Source organism: Lissotriton helveticus, chromosome 2_1 (assembly GCF_964261635.1).
Source record: "Lissotriton helveticus chromosome 2_1, aLisHel1.1, whole genome shotgun sequence".
Classification (NCBI taxonomy): domain Eukaryota; kingdom Metazoa; phylum Chordata; class Amphibia; order Caudata; family Salamandridae; genus Lissotriton; species Lissotriton helveticus.
The window spans coordinates 1,123,392,550-1,123,413,863 of record NC_136059.1 but is presented as its reverse complement, the minus strand read 5'-3'; the positions used below and the strand labels follow the sequence as shown (position 1 = coordinate 1,123,413,863).

The 21,314-nt window shown below is 42.7% G+C and overlaps 1 protein-coding gene across 1 annotated transcript in view; it reads right to left on the bottom strand.

The window, feature by feature from the left end:
• Positions 1-5,104: 5,104 nt before the first annotated feature.
• MLLT3 (MLLT3 super elongation complex subunit) overlaps positions 5,105-21,314 on the bottom strand; it is a 659,507-nt gene continuing 643,297 nt past the window's right edge. Inside the window, exon 11 of the mRNA XM_078675949.1 lies at positions 5,105-7,804. Coding sequence (XP_078532075.1) covers positions 7,673-7,804 — 132 coding nt within the window. The 3' untranslated portion in view covers positions 5,105-7,672. The remainder of the gene's footprint in view (positions 7,805-21,314) is intronic.

The following is a 21,314-nucleotide window of genomic DNA, read 5'->3' as shown; positions in this document are numbered from 1 at the left end:
TACCACTGTATGATGACAGAAGTAAGACCTCTTTGATGGCAGAAATCAGACTGGACAAACAATTCAATTACTCAGGCCCGATACATGACATAGGTGAGGCTGAATAGTAGATCTTCTGTAGCAGAAAGAAATTCCCAACATAAATAAGAACGGCACAGAGGTAGTGGGAAGACTAGCCCTTGCCAGGATGCCTAAATGGAAAGCTATGTGTCCTCTGTAACATGCTGCATCTGTATCATGCTATCCATATCCCAATCACTTAATGCAGGAAAAAAGATTATCTGAACAGATGAACAACATAGTCTCTAGTGTCGTCTCCTTCCGCCCCCCCCTCAGGGATGCCAACAACTCATGTTATTTCTCCGTGACCTATTCTTTAAATCTTCCACCTTAGATGAAAGAAAGGTGAGCTGAGACTCGTGCTAGGGGATAGAGAATTGATTCTCTTCAACTGCCGTATGCAGGGTGACCTGGGCAGTTTCCACCCCACTGAGGTAGGTTTAAACAATGTTTGTGTTCTTTGACAACTATTTCAGAGCTACCAGGGTCTTTAAATTAGCTGTTTTCAGAGCAAGATAGTCTTTCCTATATTTTTCCCTGTGTTGCAGTGGGAACATCCTGGTCAGATGATATTTCCTGCAGGGGCATCAGTTCAGTCCTGTCAGGATCCCAAAGCAGCTCCTCCTCACCTAGTGGAGAAGCAGGGTCAAAACGCCCGTTCAAATGCAGTTGTGACTATATCCTCCAACTGAGTAGCTGTCAGACCCCCCCCCACCCCCCACCACTGCCACTCGAGCGGCCGGGGCATCAACTGATGTTGCTGTGCCTGAAGACAGGGAAGATCTCCTTATGAGCTCGGGTCAGGCAGCTTGGTCTTGATCACCCATGTGAGACAAGCTTCAGTCTGAGAAAAAGGCCTCCTGGATTTCTGATCCCATGCTGGCCAGAGGGGCTGATGCCCCCGAAGTGATAATTTCCCCAAGCAGAGAAGATTGTGCAATCCAGATCTGGGCATTTCCGGGCTCAAGCTGCAGGTCCTTCATTGAGTAAGCAATATCCTCTTCAGCCACCTCCTGCTGAGCCCCCACAACACCTGTTAGGACCCAGGAGGATTCCACTGCTCCCGGAGAACGAGGCATCACTGGTAAAGCCTCAGGCATTGGAAGGGCAGACCTAGTGCTCCTTGATAGCTCTATCAAGCTGCTCCCAGTACAGGTATCTAAGGGGGAGTCATAGTCCGAAACGTCACAAGGGGCACCCATTTATTCCCCTTACTCCCCATTACTCCTCACAGCAGCAGGAAGGGAGTAATCTAGAATTTTCTGAAATCGAGTGGTCACTGCTCCGGGCCCTGTCCAAATCAAATACACAGCAGGAAAAGCCATACATGGGTTCTGGGGAAACGAGATACAGCTACAAGAGTCTTACAAGTACGCGGGGCAGGACTGGCAGCAGTAGCAAATTACGCAGAGCTTCTGGCCCTCAGCATTACAGGTAGCAGACTTGCTCAGTAAAAGCTGTATCTTTCCAACCCTTCGCAGAGTTAGAGGACCAGTTACCACAAGCTGCCCAGCCTTCCGCTTTGCTGTCCCCTTAGCTGGCATTCCAGCCTGTGTAGGGTGAGTGAAAGTAATTAGGAATACCCAAAAACCAACAGCCTCGCAGTTCCTTACATGCAGTTATAGCCGGGATTGAAACTCCACAAAAAGTTGTAACAATGTGGCCGTCTGCACATAAATCCGTCTGGCAGCTGCAAGAAAAACAAAGTAGCAATCACAGTCCAATAGCAGCTATCAGACTGCCGCAGGTATACCAGCAGACAGAAGACTCGCTAGGCGCATCCCAACTGCTGCGCAGGTTAACAGCAGGCCACAGGGCAGAGACGCCACCCTCTCCACAGTGCTCCGTTTAACGGTCCAAAGAACCAGGGGAAGATGCCAAATGTGCTGCCCGCCGTGAACCCTGTTCGTCAAATCTCGAGTTATATCAGAGGATCGGGCAGCAGCTGGCAACAACAAACAGGAGTCCACCAGGTCACAGCCCCCCCTCCCCACCGATGGGGCGGTAAACGGAAAGTGGGGGCTTAGTGTGTTGATGCCTTGAGATGCATTCCAGGAGGGCCCAGAGACTGGCCGTGTCTTGCCGCAAATCGCCATTTTCCCAACATCTTGAAGAGTTGTCATTTTAAATTTTTGTCTTGACATATTTATTAACAAATCAAAGGTCCATTATAGTTCTGTTAGATCTTGTTTTGATAAGAAGTACACCAATATGCTCCTGTATTTCATTCTTGTGGTCCCTCCTGCATTACATCTTTCATAAGGGTCTCCAGTGCTTCCAGATTTAGAATTTGTATTTACTAATACTTGCAGGATTTGTTTCTTCTATTGATCTGACTATATAGTGACCATAAGTGAAGAGGTTTAATACCATTGGCTTGTTGTTAAGAACCTTCAATGAACTCGGTGGTCTCTTATTCAGACACCCACTAGTGTTATACATTATAAGGGTGGAGTAATGGAGTCATTTGTTTGCGTTACTGTTGCCTATAAACGCTTGCCTTCTAGATTTACCTGTGCACAATTTACCTAGCTAAGTTGTGCTGTTATTTCTTTTGTCCCCAAAGGTCCGTCCAGCTCCTTGTTTCTAAACCTGATGTATATTGCTGTCTTTCCTGAGACCTCTTGTCTTTTAATGTACCTAAGTAAGCCTCTAGTCTGCCAAGTCCCACACCTTTTGCAATCTCACTAGTTGTCTTAAAAAAGTCAATTATTTCATCTACTGTTGGACCAAACAGGATCTCCTGTAAAGATCATATTAATTATTGTATGAACCTCATTCCTGAAACAATAAACCCTCAGCTAGGCATGTCTGTATAGTATTGTGAATATTGTCGGTTTGCAGAACCTAGCACAAACTATGAACTTATATTTGCTATAATTATGCCTTCTTTTACAAGGGGTTTAACCCTTTAATGATATTCCTTCGGGAGCTGCTTAAATCTTTCCTACTTGTGGTGATTGTATTTGTTTACTCCAATGTGTTGTGACAACTAGTTATCAACCTGCCTCTACGTGCAATTTAAAGTATGTAGGATCCTGAAGAGGTAGTTTATACTTTTTTTTATATTGTTGGTATCAGCATCTATGTGGTTGCTGGTTTCTAAAACATCAGGTCGCAGAACTGTGGGCATAGCTAGCAAAAAATGGTATATCCGTTGTAAAGGACTTAGTGTTTCAATAAAGTAGCATGAATGCTCTTCATCTTCCTCCATTTCAACACCACAGGTGCCTGTGGCCCATTTGAATACTCCATTGTGAATGGTTATATGGAGACTGTCTTCTAGAACACGATTATACACCTCTTGTAGAGTACAGCATCTGTGTTGTGTAAATATTCCTTACCATCCTGAGGCTGATAATAGCCCCTTTAAGTATAGGGTCTGGTATTCAAACTCCTTTTGCATTTGAACTTCGTGTATTTTTTATTTAATGCCTTCAAATTTATCTTGAGGCCTTTTCATTCCTATTGGGCTCAGAAGAAGTTGAGGCATCACCAAAAGATTGTTTTTTAGAATGTTTTTGCTACTTACGCATCTAGTGCATTCTTTTTGTGTGTCAAGCACCTTGATGAATTTCAATGGGTTTTTGACCAATAGGTTTTGGGTTAATATCCGTTAGACAAGGTCAAGTCACTCTCCTTATCCACTCTTGACGATTTGCTGACACCGTGGAGATCTCTCAGGGCTTCCTTACCTGTAGTCTTCTTTTCAGTTCTGAAGGAGTGATATGTATTCCCCTTTGTTTATGGTCATCGTCAAGGGTTTTCTTTTCAAACTATTTTTTAAGTCTGCAATTTTGATTTTAGTCTAGAGCTGCAGAAGCAACACCCACCAGGGACAGTGCTTCTGAGATTTGTAGGAAGTAAAAAAAAAAAAAAACATGGAAGAGAAATAGACGCCACTGTATTGAATGCATGGGTAACTGATGAAGCAGTGATGGTGTAACCTAAGATGTATTAAGCAGGCAAAGACGTTGGTAGGTGGTTCAACAGCACCTAAATGGAGAGAAAAAAAGAATGTACCACAGAACAAAATAAATAATATGCGTGTGGCATTGCCACAGCACTTTGTTAACGTAGAAAGGTTATTTCACTTTTTGCAGTAAGACACATTCATAAATGAAAGAGCACAAACCCATACACAGAATGATTCACCAGCATGGTCAATGCTGCGTGTAGGGTCTGGCAGCCAAGTCCATATAGCTTCTAATCATATCCGCACGGGTAATACAAAAGTGCCCTGCCTATAGACATTTTCGACGTTTTCCTTCCATATGGTGACAGTCATTAGAATGTAGTGCGATAATGTAATCATATACAGGTGACAAGACTAGCAAATGTCGGTGATTTTGAATAACATGTTTGTTAGTGGTAAGATAGAATGGTGCATAACCACGCCTATTTAACTATGCATAATAATGTTCTTAAACAAAAACATACATTGAGAAAGGAGTTACCACAAAAGCCTCATGTTAAAGGCCAGCAGGACTAAAGAAGGTTCTCCTCAATAAGTATTGTGCTTTATAATAATAGTTCACAAGGTTTGACAATCCCACGAGTTGTCAGTGGAAAGAAGGGGTCGTCATTTCCAACTGATCCGTAACCAGAATCTCAGAGACAAATTTTCCTTTATCTACAGGTCATAGAAGCAAAGGTATTGGTACTTGTGATATGTGCCCATATTTCTATCCTACTTACTATTCTTTACTTGATTCCTTTACAAAAACCAGTACCACTTCTCCATATGCTTGCGTTTCTCTCATATAAGCAAGCTCCCAGCAGACTAAGCATCCATTTTCAGCAACATCTCTCAGGAAGCATGTGAAATCGGCCTCGTGTCTTTTTACCTTAAGCAGAATCTTGCTTTAGAATCATGACCCTAAAACTGATTACATGTAAAACGTTGAACATTTCTGTGGCAGAATCAAGGGAGATACAAGGGTAATTGTGGTAAGGTTAATTTGCGGTAACAGTCTAGTACTATTCTAAAGAAAGAATACAATAAACGTGCAATGTCAAAAGAGACCCAGTAAGTAACATGACCATAATTGCAAAAAGATTTATTTTGTTTAGGCATACAAAATCTGAGGAAATAACGTAATTTAAAACTTATTTTAATGTGAGTGCAATGTGTAGTGACTCATTTTAACCTAAATTTTGCAGCGAACCTCAAAGGTCCTAAAAGAATACAGCCTACAAATTTACCTGTCCTCGGCCTTCCAAGAGGCCCATGAATAAGCAACATGAGATGGGCTATTTATTTGTCATCTGCACAAGAGCTGGTGCTCTCCAGTACCTACGCTTTACGGATCACATTTTTGTCATTTCTGACAGCCACAAACATAGCGGCCAATGCCTTTTTGGCGATCGCATTTTCAGTCCTTTTGTACAAAGCCATTCATTCAATAAGCCCTTGCACTTTATAAGTCATAGAAAACATTCCAACTTGTAATTTTTCAGTCTCTATACAAAATCATGCGCGTTCCCACAAAAATGTCTTAGAAAACAGGGTTATGCTCGATCAACCTGCAATACACATGAACCCAGATTCAGAAGGACCGCGTTGTATCTTCACAAACTGTCCAAGACGAATTTAGAAACACATCCAAAAGAACAGTAACACAACAAGAACACCAAAACAAACACATCTCTCACTCACCGTCCAATGTCAGAACGCAATCTGGAGATGTTTAGCTTGACAATAATTGCACATTGAGAAGAGGACTAAACAAGGTAAAGTTTCAAGTATGTTTCATGCCAATCGTCGTTCAGAGTCATAACATTACTGAAAGTACACTTGTTCTGGAAGCCATCTGAGGCCTTCCATGCTTGAACTACATTAAAAAAGAAACAAGTAATTTCTTTGGACGTAAAGGAATATATACAAATTTTGCACCGGGAGTCTGCAAATTCAATTCGGATCAGGCTCTAAAGAAAACAGCTAAACACTACATACATTTAAACTCCCTTAGCACACCAAAAACAACAAGTAACTTACATTGCTAGTCCGGACATATATGCACTGAATGGAGTTGTAGAGGGATAAGAGAAGATATCACCTCTATAGCAAATATTAGTTAATCAAGCAAGACAAATAATTCTCAAGAAACCCAGGTGAGAACCAGAAGGTGTTGAATCTTGGATCTGAGTGCCTCAACTGTCAAATCCTCACAAAAAGGATGTTGCAAGATGTGCTCTAGTGCGTGCACTTAATTTCATGTTAGGTGTAATGTGAATTAGGTTACTACGACAGCTTTAAAGAGGATAGCACAAAAGACACTGTCTTGGTGTCCAATCTCCATTTCTATTGCACAAAACCAGCTCAGCTATTCGTTGGATGGGCAGCAACTAATCCCAATGCGGATAGTTGTGGACTGAGGGTCTCCGCACTCTCAACATTTCATAATAGGCAGAGCAGAAATGATGTACTGAATATTTCCTTCATAACTCACATACCAATTTTCAGTATTGCAGGAACCCCTTCAGGAAGCAAGAGTGGTTTACTGTGCATGTAATGTCTCTTGAGAACTATCGAATCAAGACTTGACAACATGTACAAAAACTGTTTTCAATGATGAACAATTTGGATTTAACAGGCCAGGTCAATGGACAATACACAAAGAGCCTTCGTCTACCTTTCTTTTCATGGTAAAAATTCATTAAGGAATGCCGAGAAGTCGTCAATATTAAGGAACTTGAGATTGATTTTCTAAAGTCTGACTTTAGAATGCAGGCTTACTAATTCGTTTATTGATACGCCTGCACAACATCTCTGTCCCAATATCACAAAATAAAACAGACAAAAGAATAATGAAGACATAACACAGTTGGATTCAGAACATTATACAGCATTACTTAGTTCACTTTTTGTCCGATTGGTCCATCCACTATGGCAAGAATAAGTCACAACATTGCATTTGGTGCCATTTTCCTAATTATGGTTGTTCAATACCAATTTATAGTATAAGAGAAAGTTTTCATCTAATTTAGGAGAATTCATTGGGGTCGATTGTGGGAAAAGACTCGGACAAGTGGTTCTGCTTCTCACCAGCTGGCTTCCTCCATTTTCCTGAAGCCACCATTATGGCAAGGGGACTTAAGTCTGACGCCGGCGTCAAAGAACATCTGAACTCGGCTTGGGTTTCGGAGTCTGCGAAAGCCATGATATTTCGGAATTCAAAGAACTATCACCGGTGTCCCAAGTGCTTGTAACATCTAGGAGTGCCGGTGCCTCCATAAGAGTACATGTATGCAATAATAAATAGATCAGGTATGTAAATAAGGCAGTTGTGTGTCACCATGCATTCATTTCATCCAGCTGAGTAAAAAATACACTGGGGCTACTCAGCATACACAATCATTGACTGAACCAAAGTTTCTCTTTCAAGGCTATCCAGGCAATTGCTCCCAGAACGTCTCTTCCATGTAATGGAGACTCACAGGTCTTGCCACTGCTCATCTCCTGTACCTGGGGATGAAGAACGGCTTTAAAACAAAAGTAAAGGTGAGGAATGCTCCTTTCTTTCCCTTTGCACTGGTGCATAATCCTGAACCTTGCGTGCAGAGTTCTTTAATTTAATGTTTTTCAATGTCACAGCCGCATGCTGTATCCTCAGGATACTCCGGATGTTTCCAGGTAACTCTGCAGCTTACGGACAGTCGTTTTGTCCAATGAGCAAAGGTCAAAGTCAAAGGTTGTGTTTGTGATATGGAAGTGTCCAGTTTCTTCTATAAGGTTCACAATCTGAAAAGAAAAAAGTTTTTTAATTACATTCAAGTACATTTTAATTGCATGTTTTTTGTATGACTAACACACACAGATATATTATACATTTATTTTTAGTGAGTTAGAAACTTATTTTAATTAATATACGTAGTGCCCACCCAAATGAGGAGGCTGACCGAGCCAATTCTCCTAATACAGCAATGCTGGGGCTGAGAAATCTGAAAAAAGGCTTTACAAAGATCTATTGCAATACACCCAATGTTGATATTGAAACTAATATCAAAGGTCGGGATGAGGATAATATATAAAGTGTACCAAGCAACCACACTGGACAACTAAACAGGTAGGCTACGGGATCAAAAAAGCGGGTGAGTCTTGCACAGATGACCGGTTCAAGAGCTAAAGCTAATCTTTCCACCACATCTCAAAGTGGCAACGAGGATGCTGGTTCTTAGTTATGCACCAACTGGTCTCCTCTGCTGTAGATTTAATCAGGATCACTCTCTCTACAGGCTAATCGGTCTATTACACATTATTTAAAGTCAGGGCTAAGCTTGTCTGCAGTCAATATGGCAGATAATCTGTAGGAGAGAATTCTAAAAGGTATTCGGCACCTGTAAGACCTTTCAATACACAAGGAAACACGCAGATTTCACACCTTCCTCAAACTCGAACCTATGACACCAATTCGGATGCGGGAAGTTCGTTCTCAGTATATCAAGCCACTGTACCTCTAGTTTCTAATTCTATCATAACTAAACCGCTGCAATACACAACCAACAATTTAGATGATTTCATATCTCCTACAACTATTAGAGTGGTGCTCACTATCGCCAGAACCACCTGAGAGCCTCTGGTTTGGCAGGTGAATTAGGTAGAACCTTTACTCTAACTCAAGAGAGGCAATTAGAAGCAAGGCCAAGAAGCCAGAATTATCAACTTCAACGCCAAATAGTGAGCAGGATAAAAGGGAGCTGTCAAATTTTGTCCTCAAGCGACGAATGAGGATGTGTTTAAACTGATGGTAAAGATTTCAATTCCCTACAAGTGAAAGAAATGAATCTCTGATGCTTGAAATTACAAAGACAATGTAATTGTATAATTCAGTCTCAACAACATCAGCAGACGGCATGGACGCGTGAAAAGTGGGTTAATACAGTTCAAGTTGGCACTATTTCTCTAGTTGAAATCATGCCGGTGTTCGCTCTCAATCAAGATTCAGTGGATAATGATGGCACTAAAGCTAGATGGACTGAGTTAAATTCGAGCCTGGCAGGCATTGCTGAGAAAATCCAACAACAGGACAGTCTAACGGCTGAGTTAAAAGTGCCAATGAAAAGGACAGCAATGAGGAAGCCAATCTTCGGGGTGAATCGAATTCACATGCCTCTCTATCAAAAGTAACTAAAACCAGCATTGGCATAGTCAATAGGTCTCGCCTTATAAGTGTTTAGAGAGAGCTATTGGCTTTGTTAACGTTTTTAATATGTGTTGCAGAGCATTGTTAATGTTGTGCAGCAGGTTTAAAAATTATACGTTATAATTAAAAAAGGGTTATAACCATTTGTCACTTTATATATAACTTGGAAAACATTATATACAACTGAAGTATCCCAATAAAAACCAGAATGACCCCAAAAATTTGTTCTAGTTTTGTTGTTTATGCAAGGAAGGGGGCAGTGGGGGAAGGGGGGTGTACGGAGGGGAGGAGTGGAGGGGAGGGAGGGGATGGGAGGTGAGGGGAGTCGAGGTGCGGGGAGGGAGGGGATGAGGAAGGGGATGGGGGAGTGGAGGTGGAGTGAGTGGGTGAGTGAGGGAGGGAGATAGAGGGAATGAGGGGAGAGTGAAGGTGAGAGAGTGGAGTTGGAGGGAGGAGGGAGTTTAAGTGGAGGGAGGTGGGAGTGGAGTTGAGTAAGGGCACGATTGAAGTGCTAGTGTGATATACCCTGGGCAGAAGTGACGAACTTTAGGGTAGCTTGGCTTGCCGGGTACACAGATAAGGAGCAGTATTGCTGAAATTTAGTGAAAGTGGACGTGCCACGTGATGGAGCAAGGGCAGAATTGACGAGCTGCTTTAGTGGAGGTGGAATTGATGACCTTTGGTGGGGGTGGGATGTCCAGGGTTGGAAAAAAGGGTGTTGCAGGGCAGAATCGATGAGCTTTGTGGGAGGTGGGCGTGTCCAGAAATGGATTAAGGGGATGCAGCAAGTACGCTCGTGGGGCGCTGTAAGAGATTTGAGTCGATGGATGGGTTGGGAGGGTTGATTCATGTTTTAAGGGCAGTGTCGCGATCGCTACAGGCAGCCACCTATGGCTCTTGGGGCAGGAATGGGGTGCTGCAGGCTCGGAGTGAAGGCAGGCGGCCGAGCGGTGTGTGCTGGTGCAGATGGGGTGCTGCGGTAGAGCTGTGTATGTGGGCCCTAGAACTGGACTCTGGGTGCCACAGGCCAGATAAGGGTGTGTTGGAAGAACTGGGAATAGGGGCTGCGGGTCAGGGCTGGGGTGTGCGTATTGGCATTGTTGGGGCTTCTGTGAGGCAGGGTTGGGGCAGAGAGCTGCGTGTGGGCCCCTGAGCTGAAACGACCAGAATTATGCACGGTAGAACTGACATGCTTTCGTAGACATAGGTGGGCCCCTGTACAGGCAAGCTTGTATTATATTGTAGTGTAAATTGCATTTATATAGCGCTTACTACCCCTGACGAGGCGTTGAAGCGCTTTATCGGTAGCGCCTTGTAAGAGCTGTCTCCTGGCCTGTCAGGGGGGGCTGGGCGGGATTGGAGTGATAGGAGCTGCTACAGTGCAGCTTATTGGTGGACTGGTAGAGCTGTGTGTGCTGGCCCCTGGCCTGGGGGTGCAGAGCGGGGGCTGCAGAGAGGTGTGTATATGTGTGTGTGAGAGAGGTGTCCAATGGCTGGAGTAACAGGTGCTGCTGCAGCGTAGCATTGTAGTGCTTACAGCGTTTGTGTGCCGGTCCCAGAATGGAAAGGTAAGGGGCGCTGTGGCTCCTGGTGAGTTGGATTGACTGGGCCATGCAATGCAATAGGTCTCATTTACGAGAGTTTCAGGTATTGGCATTGTAAATGACAATGCCTTTTATTTATGTGCTGTTTTAAAAACAGATAAATACAAGGCATTGTCAGTTACAATGCCAATAGCTTAAACTCTCACAAATGCGAGACCTATTGCATTGGGTTGACAACGATAGATACATAACGTACGGGATCAGTAAAGAGTAAATATGCAGCAGATACTACTAGATCTACACTAGTATGCACCAAGCATAACCTGATGGATACACAGGGCCTTCAGTAAATGCCCATTGCAAAAAAAAAAAGGAACTGACCCTCAAACAGACTTGCTGAAAAAGAATGGAAGTCTTTTTCATGCACAAAGTATACATATTTCACAAAGATAGCCACAAAAAAAGAAAATAAAGCAGCGGCACAAAGAAGATTAAAACACTACAAAGAAATTAAAATATGAAAATCAGCTGGGCGTTTAGTACCCATTAGCTTTAAAACATAACTTGCTTTTTGGCCTTCTGTGCTTTTATCATCCTCTGATTGCTATCACTGAGTAACATCTATCCCAGACAACATTCTGCGCCTCCTGGAACAAAAATTTTGCTTTTGTTCGTGTTCGCAGCTGGATTGCTTTACAGCACTTGGGTGCCAGACCAACCCCTCCACACGGACCCATACTGCTCTGCAACAGGAAAAACAACAACTGGTTCGTAGCTATGACAGGACCTCGCTGGAACAGAATTTGTTTTTTCCGTTTCCTTTTCACACAGAATTTGTTATGGAATCCGTCACAAAAAGGCTACCTACCCCAAGTTGTGCTGAGGAGGTTTTCTTCACTCGTCATACAATGGTTTGTCGCGTTCATGAGCAGGGGGAAGGCAAGGAGAATACCATGATGACTGCAATGATGAGAAGGCACAATGGCAGACCGGAAACTCCCAGGCCTGGCTGGATCAGAACCAGGAACCACTAGTGTCTAGGCACAGGGTCAGGCGGCATCTGTGCTTTCTGAGAAGCGTATCTGTGACTGTCGAACGTTGTGACCGAGTTTCCTGCAGCAACCACAGTACGGAACCCCATTTTCATAACACGTCAGTGTGCGAAAGGACAGAGGCACGTTGTATGCGGGTGCGTGCGAAGTACCAGGCCAGGTCATTAGCACATGAGTGTCAGAAGCTTTGGAGGGAAAGAGTAGGGTGGTGGCAGCTCGAGCAGATGCCGTACCCCGAGGCAGCTCATTCCAGACAACTAGACTGTGACAAGTTATACCAACTAGTGCACCCATGCATCCGTGAAAGCTTTGTAATATGACCCAGAACAGATGGCACCATGCGCGCCACTGCTCGCTAACAGCTGTAGGCTTACTGGGAAAGGTGGGACATGCACTCGCCTTTGGCCAATTGCATGCTTTCATTTTTGAAAGCCACACGCAATGGCCAATACAATGTGTGACAAAAAACAAAACACGCACGAGTTTGCGGAGAAGCTGGAGTGATTCGAAGAGGTCATCTCCTAGAGCAGCGCATGCGTTCTGCACTAGGCAAGACCTAAAAATTATATACTACATTGTAGAACGATTAAAAAACTTCTCACAAAGAAATATTTTTATCAAAGTTCCCGAAGTTAATGAGTAACACAAATCTGAAAGACACTGTTTTCCAAACAGTAAAATAGTATATCACAAGTTTTGGTACCAATATTAGTTTAGAAGCAGAGATTCAGCAAGGACATTGACGCCCCTCTTTCAACTTTAGGAAAGATGCTTCCAAACCTACAATAAAATGTCAATTTTTTTTAACGTACACAGTGGTTGACCTCAACCTGAACAATGATGAGAAGGCTTTTTGCTACTAATCTTTCAGCAGCTTTGTCAGCAAAACAAAAATATTGTACAACAAATAGAATTCAGAACACTGTCGGTTATACACTAGACCACTGCAAGATATTTATTGTAATTGTATTGTATTGTCATTGCATTTATATAGCGCTTACTACCCCTGACGAGGCGTCAAAGCGCTTTTTGACGATTAGCACGCTACTCCAGGACCCATAGAGGATTAGTGTTGAATTAGTATAGTGAAACATGCAAGTACATTTTAAGTGGTGGATAGGTTAGTCAGTTATTTAGATTTGGAATGATAGCAGAAGGATAGAGGAGGACAAAGATTTGTATTTATATAGCGCTTGTTGACGCACGCTATTCAGGAAGCCTACAAAGGATTAGTGGTGAATTAATATGGTGAAATATGAAGTAATTTCAGTGGTGGATATTAGTCAGTTATTTGGAGTGAGAAGGATAGCGGAGGGATAAAAGGGGAAGAAAGATTTGCAATCATATAGTACTTGTTACCCCGATGGGTGTTGAATCACTTTTCTCGGCGAGTAGCACGCCACTCCGGAACCCATAATTTAGTATAGTAAAACAAATATGAAGTGATTTGAGTAGTGGATATGTTATTCAGTTATTTGGGTAGTATATTAGTATAGTTTAATATGGAATTTGAGAAGTGAACATGTTAGTCTGTTAATTTCGATAGAAAAGGATAGTGGAGGGATAAAAGAGTGAAATATGTATTTTTTATTTTTAGGTCTTAGCAATAGGAGGAGGCTTTTGGGTGAGTATACAGGAGTTTTGGAGGGGAGGACTTAGAGGGAAGAGTTTAGAAAGGTTTGTTTTAGGGGATCTGTACAGTAAAAGGTGTCAGATGCTGCAAGGAGCGGTAGAGTAGGAGAGAGTATAGAAAGGGTTATTTTGGCAATCATAGTAGTGGTATGTGGTTTGGGATAAATGAGAGTGGATGTAGTGGATATATTGATAGATGTATAGGATGAGAGATAGGGTAGTGCATTGGAAGGAGTAGTAGTAGAAGTTTGAGATGAGTCAGAAGGTTGGGCTAGAAGATATATTGAGCGAAGTATAAGCTGAGAAATAGGGTAGTGCATTGGAAATGCTCAATTAAAAGAAAGTGATAATTATATAGATCCATAATTACATTGAAAGTATATAGATACATAAAGGAGGTAAGTATATGTGGATTAAAGATATTGATAGAGGCACAGGATGAGAAATAGGGTAGTGCATTGGATATGCTTTTTCAGGAGAAAAGTAACAGACACACAGATCCAAGTACATGGAAGGTACATAGATGCACAATGGAAGTATGTACATGTAGACCAAAGATGATTTTTATTTATTTATTATTATTTTTTCTCTCAACAACATAATTATTTTACATGTTTATACAAAGTAATACACAAAGATAGGTACATATTTATAGTGAAAAAAAATGGTTGTATACAGAGGGATATGCTGTAAATTTCTGTTTGCGTATGGTGCTTATGTGGGGAAGAGCCAAATCTTCAGTAGTTTTCTGAAGATAAGGTGGTTGTCGGTGGACCTTATGTTGGGGAGTAAAGAGTTCCATAGTTTGGCTGCTTGAACAGAGAAGGATGTGCCACCCATGTTTTTTTTCTTGTATGGGGGGATTTTGAGGCAAGATGCTCCTTTAGAGCGGAGGTTCCTTTGTTGAATGTGTTTGGTGATTTTATTCCTGATGAAGAGCGGTCCCATTCCATGTATTGCTTTGTTGGTGATACAAAGCAGCTTGAACGTGGATCTTCTGGCAACCGGTAACCAATGCAGGGCTTTCAAGGCAGGGGAGATGTGGTCTCGCGGTTTGATATGCAAGAGTAGTCTGGCAGCAGAGTTCTGAATCCGTTGTAGTCTTTTCATGGTCGTTAAAGGTGATCCGTAGTAGAGGCTATTGGCGTAATCGAGTTTGGACAGAACAAGGGAGATGGTAGCTTGGACCTTGTGTGGAAATCCCAAATGAGGGAAAATTTGTCGCAGCGTTTTTATAGTAGCAAAGCTTGATCTTGCTAGTTTATCCGCTTGGGCATTCATCGACAGGTTGGAGTCCATGGGCATTCCGAGGTTACTTACTTCCTTCGATACTTTAGGCAGTGATCCCAGTTAATCAGGCCATGCGGCAAGCGGTTTGTAATGTTTCCAATCGCCACACGTGAGCATTTCAGTTTTTAAAGCATTCAATTTGAGATGGCTCCAGGTCATCCACTGATCCACGGCTCTGAGACAGCTGAACATTGGTGATTTTCCAATGTCATTGGGGCATTCCAGTTGAAGGAGTATTTGCGTGTCATCTGCATAGTTATAGCACGTGAGGTGAAATTTATTGATTAGTACTGGTAATGACTTCATGTAGATGTTGAAAAGCATGGGCGAGATGATAGAACCTTGAGGGACCCCTGCTTTAGTGGAGTATGGTTTGGACGAGAAAGGTGGGGTATGGATGACATTAGTTCTGTTTCGAAGGTAGGACGCTATTCCAGTCTAAAGCAGTTCCCTCTATGCTGGCTTCATAGAGTCTTTGTTTCAGAGTGTCATGGTCAACCGTGTCAACCATAGTCCCAGTAGAGCACTGGGTAAACGTAGTATGCAACAATGTCTCATTGGGAATCAATAGGAGGGGAGGGACACAACCACACAGTCCTAATTTGAAAATGAGATGCAGTTGTATTAACAGTAAAGGCATACACATTAAACTACACAAATTATAAGGCAGCATCAACCATGCTTTAAAATTGTGTGCTAAGTGCAAAGTGAACACGTTGTGCTCGTGAAGAAATAATTAAATGGCACAAGTGAAACACTTGAACAATGATAAATACAGCAAACACACCACATAAAGTGAATGGGGAGATCTGGTCTGTCACTAACCCCGAATATTCAGAGTCCCAAGGCAGCAAGCAGTAAGCAGACGGGTAAGTCCGTCTTACGAGAGGTCCTGTTGGTTAAGGACAGTCGGTTGATAGCTCTGTCTCGCTTTCTGGTAAGCGAGACTGAGCTCTACATTTTCTACTCCCGAAGTAACCTGTGTTAAGACCGGGTTGGAATTATCACCGGTCCAGCGATATATCGCATGTTACTACTTCTCATCTTACAGCCCTGAAGAGTCACTGGTTAAATCCCATGTGACAAAACACGTGTCGGCTGGTTTTTCTTTCTTTACCCATTTCTAGAACGTGATAAAAAAATTCAACAAAAAGAACTTTCTGGAGTCGACCCTCACAATTTTTTTTCACAGGAAGTACCTTAACTGTGGGTTGTAACTCTAAACCCAATACTCTGAACGTGTGCCCGGTACTTGGTTCTATTTCACAGTGTGGGTCCGCACCCACACACTTTCAGGGGTTGCTTGGGTTTGTTTCCCCTGACCTTGCAACACTGTAACTATTCCTTTGCATCCGATACTCTACTGCGAACCAGCTTGAGCGCCATTCTTCCTGTCCTAATCAAAACCCTCCACAGATACAGTACTCTGTTGCTCACTATGTCTCTCGCATTTTGGGCCAGTACCCCTCCAAGATGTACCTAGCCTTGCCTATAGAGACTCTACTCGAGGTAACACGTGTCTACTCTGTCAGGGTCACAGGCTCCCAGTGAAGAAGACAGTAAAACTTTAGGTGGCTTGCATCTTCCACTCATGTAACAACCATGGATCAATTGTGCTATGTTGTTAGACCAAACACTACATTCCTATTAAAACAGTGCACTCCCCACATGGATTTCTGCTGCACATCCCTACCTAGCATGAACAGAAAGCACATGGTGGAAAATGTTTTCACACCTCAGATCCAAGCCTTTGGAAAGCACTCATCTTCCACATTACCCCACAGAAAACACGAGTTGCATAACCCAAAACAATTTAATAAGGAAATCTGGCTTGCATCTGTCTTCCTATTCTGCATATCATCTTGTATTGACTAGCTGTCTTCATAGCACCATGAGACCCTAAGGACGGGCATGGTTAAATATAATATAAAATATCCCAGGCATATATTAAAGCAACAACCAATCGATAGAACAAGACGCATTGGCGGTGTATCCGGAATTGTCGGCGTCCCTGTGCAAACTTAAGGAGTTACGTGCATTTCGAGACCCATTAAAGCGGAATATCATGATGTCTCGGCCGTATACTCGGGACTGAATTACAAATGCAATAACGCACGACGTAGCATCTAGCGGCTTTCTTTAAATTAGGAGCCTACATCATTTATAAAAACAGAACATAAAAGAACACAGGATGACCTTGCCCCTAATAAGTTTCGTACTCAACTCACGCGATTGAATTGGCACCACGCAATAACATCAGCTATAAATATTTAGGACCTGTTTCTACGCACCGGAGGCCTCATCATTTGACCTACAATTACTTAAAAAGACCCCAGTAGAAGGACATAAAATAATCCTCTGAGGGATATTGTGACCTGCCCATATTTTAACAAGAAACTTAGGCTAAGGAAATCCTGAATGACGACTAAATATAAGTAAAAGAATATTTTAAATAAAGCACCCAGCCTTATATCCGTGGATACAGTTTATATACAGCCGTCCTGCAGTTTAAATAATTAGAGAACAGCACTGGCCTTGTACTTCGGTACAAACTTAGAAATTGGATGGTTTAAGTCCCGATGAAGGCATAGTTTATGCCGAAACGCGTCGACCGGATGCCACCTAATCTCCTTTTTTAACTAAAATTTCTTATGAATACAAATGTATCATTATAGATCTTTTTATTAATCATGATCAATGCACTGTTTTATATTTAATCTTTTTTAATCAAATTAAAAATGTACATGTTTTGAAACTGCACTAGTTTGTTTTGTTCTATCGATTGGTTGTTGCTTTAATATATGCCTGGGATTGTTATTTCACATATATTGCTTACCCTGTCCCAGGATAACTATCCGTATCAGGGGGTCCTTGTTTGTTAACATAAATATAAAATATCAGCATAATATGAACATAACTGCTGAGGTCGCCGAAATTTTCGACACTGGGGCTGTTTTTTTAGAACTGAGTCACTCCTTTGGGGGTTGGTCGACTGTCTCGGAGTCGCTGTCTCTCTCACTCACCTCCTTCGGCGCTCTTTTTTCGGCATCGACGGCTTGAACTTGCGCATCCTCATCGCCCTCTGGCCCTTCGGCAACGTTGTCCTCTTCCTCACTGGAGAGGCCCAGGTCTCGAAGCGATGGTGGTGGTCCTTGACCCTGCATGTTATAATTCGCTCTCCTTTGCCTTTCCCTCATCCTCAAGTTCTTCGGGATGAACGCCAAGCACACGTTGCAGTCTTCGGAGAAGTGGTTGAGCACCAGTCAAAGTTTACAGACCGGATGCTGGCCATTCTGTGCGTACTCGTGGTGGCAATTGTCGCAGAACTTGAATGGTGTCTTATCCATTACAGCGCCCAGGGAGCCCCCTGTGTGCACATTCTCTGTTAAACGTCGAAATTTAGGTGTTCTTTTCCTCTTCTCTGCGTCCCAGTTCGCCGGCACGAAGGCCGGTGAGTCGATAAGTTGTGTTCTTGTTCTTCTAGTTAATTTTCGTAGATTGTTCTCTCCAAAGTTCTGGAGCTCCTTCCGTCTTGATCCAGACCCAATGGTGGAAAAAAATAATCTGAAGCGCGTCGACGTCACAGAAGTACACCAAATGGTGGTATGTCGACGCCCACCAGGACATGGGGAAAAAAGAGAAGAAACACTACAATTCTGGCCCAACCACTAGATGGCGGAATAATGCACAGCATAGTGAATCCAGAAAAGATTCACGCTGCAAAACTACTGTTAAGGTGAAGCAAGTGTAAAACCTTTAGCAAGGGCAAAACGCAATATGATACACAATCAATCAATCAATCAATCAAAGTAAGCTTTATTCGATTTTAGTCATATCAAATCACAAAAGCAGATATAACAGTTAAAACATAAAACACTCTTAAAATACATAAAATGATTCAGTATTTACAAAAATGCATCTACCATAAAAAGGGTCCAAAAAGTAAATTTAACTCCGCTGTTTAGAGGTGGGGTGAAAATATTATGCATTTTACAATACTTGCGATACCATCGTTCGCAATTTACTCAATTTTGGTTAATTGTGACAATTTCCCCCTAACAATCTTCCTGACTCTGTACACTTTTTAAAAAACTAGCCATTGCACTAACACTAACATTGTAAAAGCTATCCAGTAATTGCAAGTATAGGATGGCCGGTCGGCATTGCCTCCAGCCCCTTGCCTGCAAAAACCATCTCACTCTTTCTTTTGCATATAGTTTACAAAAAAGGACCACGTGAATTGTAGATTGTGGGGATAAGTCATCACAGGGGCAGCAGCATAGCTCTCTTGACCAGTCGTTCCTATTTGGATAGCTAATCAATCGATGGAAAGTTCCAAATCTAGCACGTCTATCATAACCTTTTAGACAGCACAATAAATAAGGCTGTATTTCATATGCAATTAAAATCAATTGATGCTGTAGAACAGTTTGCTTGTTAATTTCCAGCGCAAGTCTATTTTCTTCCAGACGGCTCATACACATTTTTTAATACTCTTTCCTGGATACACAATTAATTGATTCAGGGTAATTATAGTACTCTGGATGCCCGAGGTCACAAAAAGTTTTTAGGTCTCGGCTAGCGTAGGCTGCGCACATGCGCAGTCTCGCTCGCGAGATTTTATGTTTTTGAGTACCTTTCACTAGCGGGGTTTAAGCCCCGCCCCTCTTTTCCATTGGCTGTCGTCACCGTTCATGCTAAACGGTGGCCAGCCATTGGAAAAGAGCTTACAGTGACGTACTCTTTTCTCTTTTTGAGCCATCCCACTTGGACTGGCTGCCCTGACTTACTGCTGGCGTAAAAGGTTTGTTATCTTTATGGGGCAAAACAGATGGCCCCATAAAGAAGATAATAAACCTTTTACGCCAGCAGGCCGAGGCCATCCAAGTGGGATGGCAGAAAACAGAAAAGTCTACGTCCTGGCGAGCTACTTTGGGGATAATCGCGGCACCCGAGCTTTACTTGTAACATTATAAGTAAAGCGCGGGTGCCACGATTATACCAAAAGTAAAGAAATAGATGTTTTTTCTATATCTTTACTTTTGGTATTATCGCGGTACCCGCGCTTTACTTTTAATGTTACAAGTAAAGCGCGGGTACCGCGATTATACCAAAAGTAAAAAAATAGAAAAAACATCTATTTCTTTACTTTACACAACTTCCCGCTTCGGTAGCAAAAGCAAAAACTGAAAGCGGGGTCAACATTTGCTGCTTGTGAGGCGAGCACTCCTGAGAAGGGTGTCTTGAATGTACCCTACATGGGGCTATTTTCATTCTTCAACACTACTGGCTGCCGCACGGTAGAGCGTCATCACACACCACCTCAAGTGATACATAAAAACGCCTGTGAAATACATTATAGTCACACTGCCCTATGTAAATTAGTAGCAATCAGATGAAAACACTTGCTATGGGCGCATTGGCTATGTACAATCATTTTCGGAGCACACGAGGCAGCCTGTACAGCAAAATAACACGTCTGTGGCTGTAATTGTGCATCTGTATGTTATTTCACTGCTAAGCAGCAATCATGTTCGTTTGTACAACCACTTAAAACCCTGTAACGTTTCACATGAACACACCGAAGACAAGATATACATGGATGCAGCAATGTACATATCGTACGGAGGAGCGGGCGGTCCCTCCTCTGCAGTTACACGTCTATCGGTTCATTCACAGGAAAACCACTTATAGGTCTCATTGAACAGCGCACATGCGTTACCTACTGTTACCAGCTCTTTAAAATATATCTGAAGTGGGCCTTCAGTGCGCCATGGGGAGTATCTCTCGCTCATCTCATGCTATCCATGGCTATTTGGTATCATGTCACTCCAATGGAAACACTACATTACATCACATGAGGGGCTTTTACACCCCACAAGTACTCTGAATTGCCGCACATTACATCATTTATCCCACAGGTGCACTGTATAAAGCAAACCAATCCTTTATAATAGGGTTTCTACTGTAGCCGTGTTTTCTTAAAAATGGTTCATTCAAACTGGACTCGAAATGTAAAAACAAGACATGTTGGCTTCGCCAATGCTTGTTTGTTTAGCTAATAACATTTGCACCATTCCCTTAGTCTGTATGAAACTTCGAAAAAAATGTGATTGTCTTCCGGGGCATCCGGAAAGTTTTCAGCTACTGAAGTTTGAGGTGTTGCGTCACGCCTTTCAAAGGTTGTACAGTAGAGCAGCTGTTTGGTACACAAATTCCTGACCCCGGCAGAGCGCCAGAACAGCAGAAGTAGGATGTGACCAGGGAGGCAAATCCTGTGGCTTTCTCCAGACTCGTCCAATACTGTTCTGTGCCTTTGCTATAACTTTAAAAGCAAAACAAACTGGACAGGAAGTGGTCTATGGACTTTTCGGGGACGCGGACTAGTTGTTGGAAACAAACAAAGTAATAATTCAATCACATTTGAGCTCTGCAGGTCTTTTAAAGAAACCCGCAGAGCCCACACTAAAGCAGCCTAACATTGTCTACATAGAGAGATGCTAGTCACTGAAGCAGCACAGCCGAGGGGGCCTACACTCACACTTTAACAGCCGAAGGGGTGGGTGCACCAGGCTGCATGCGTAAGGGGA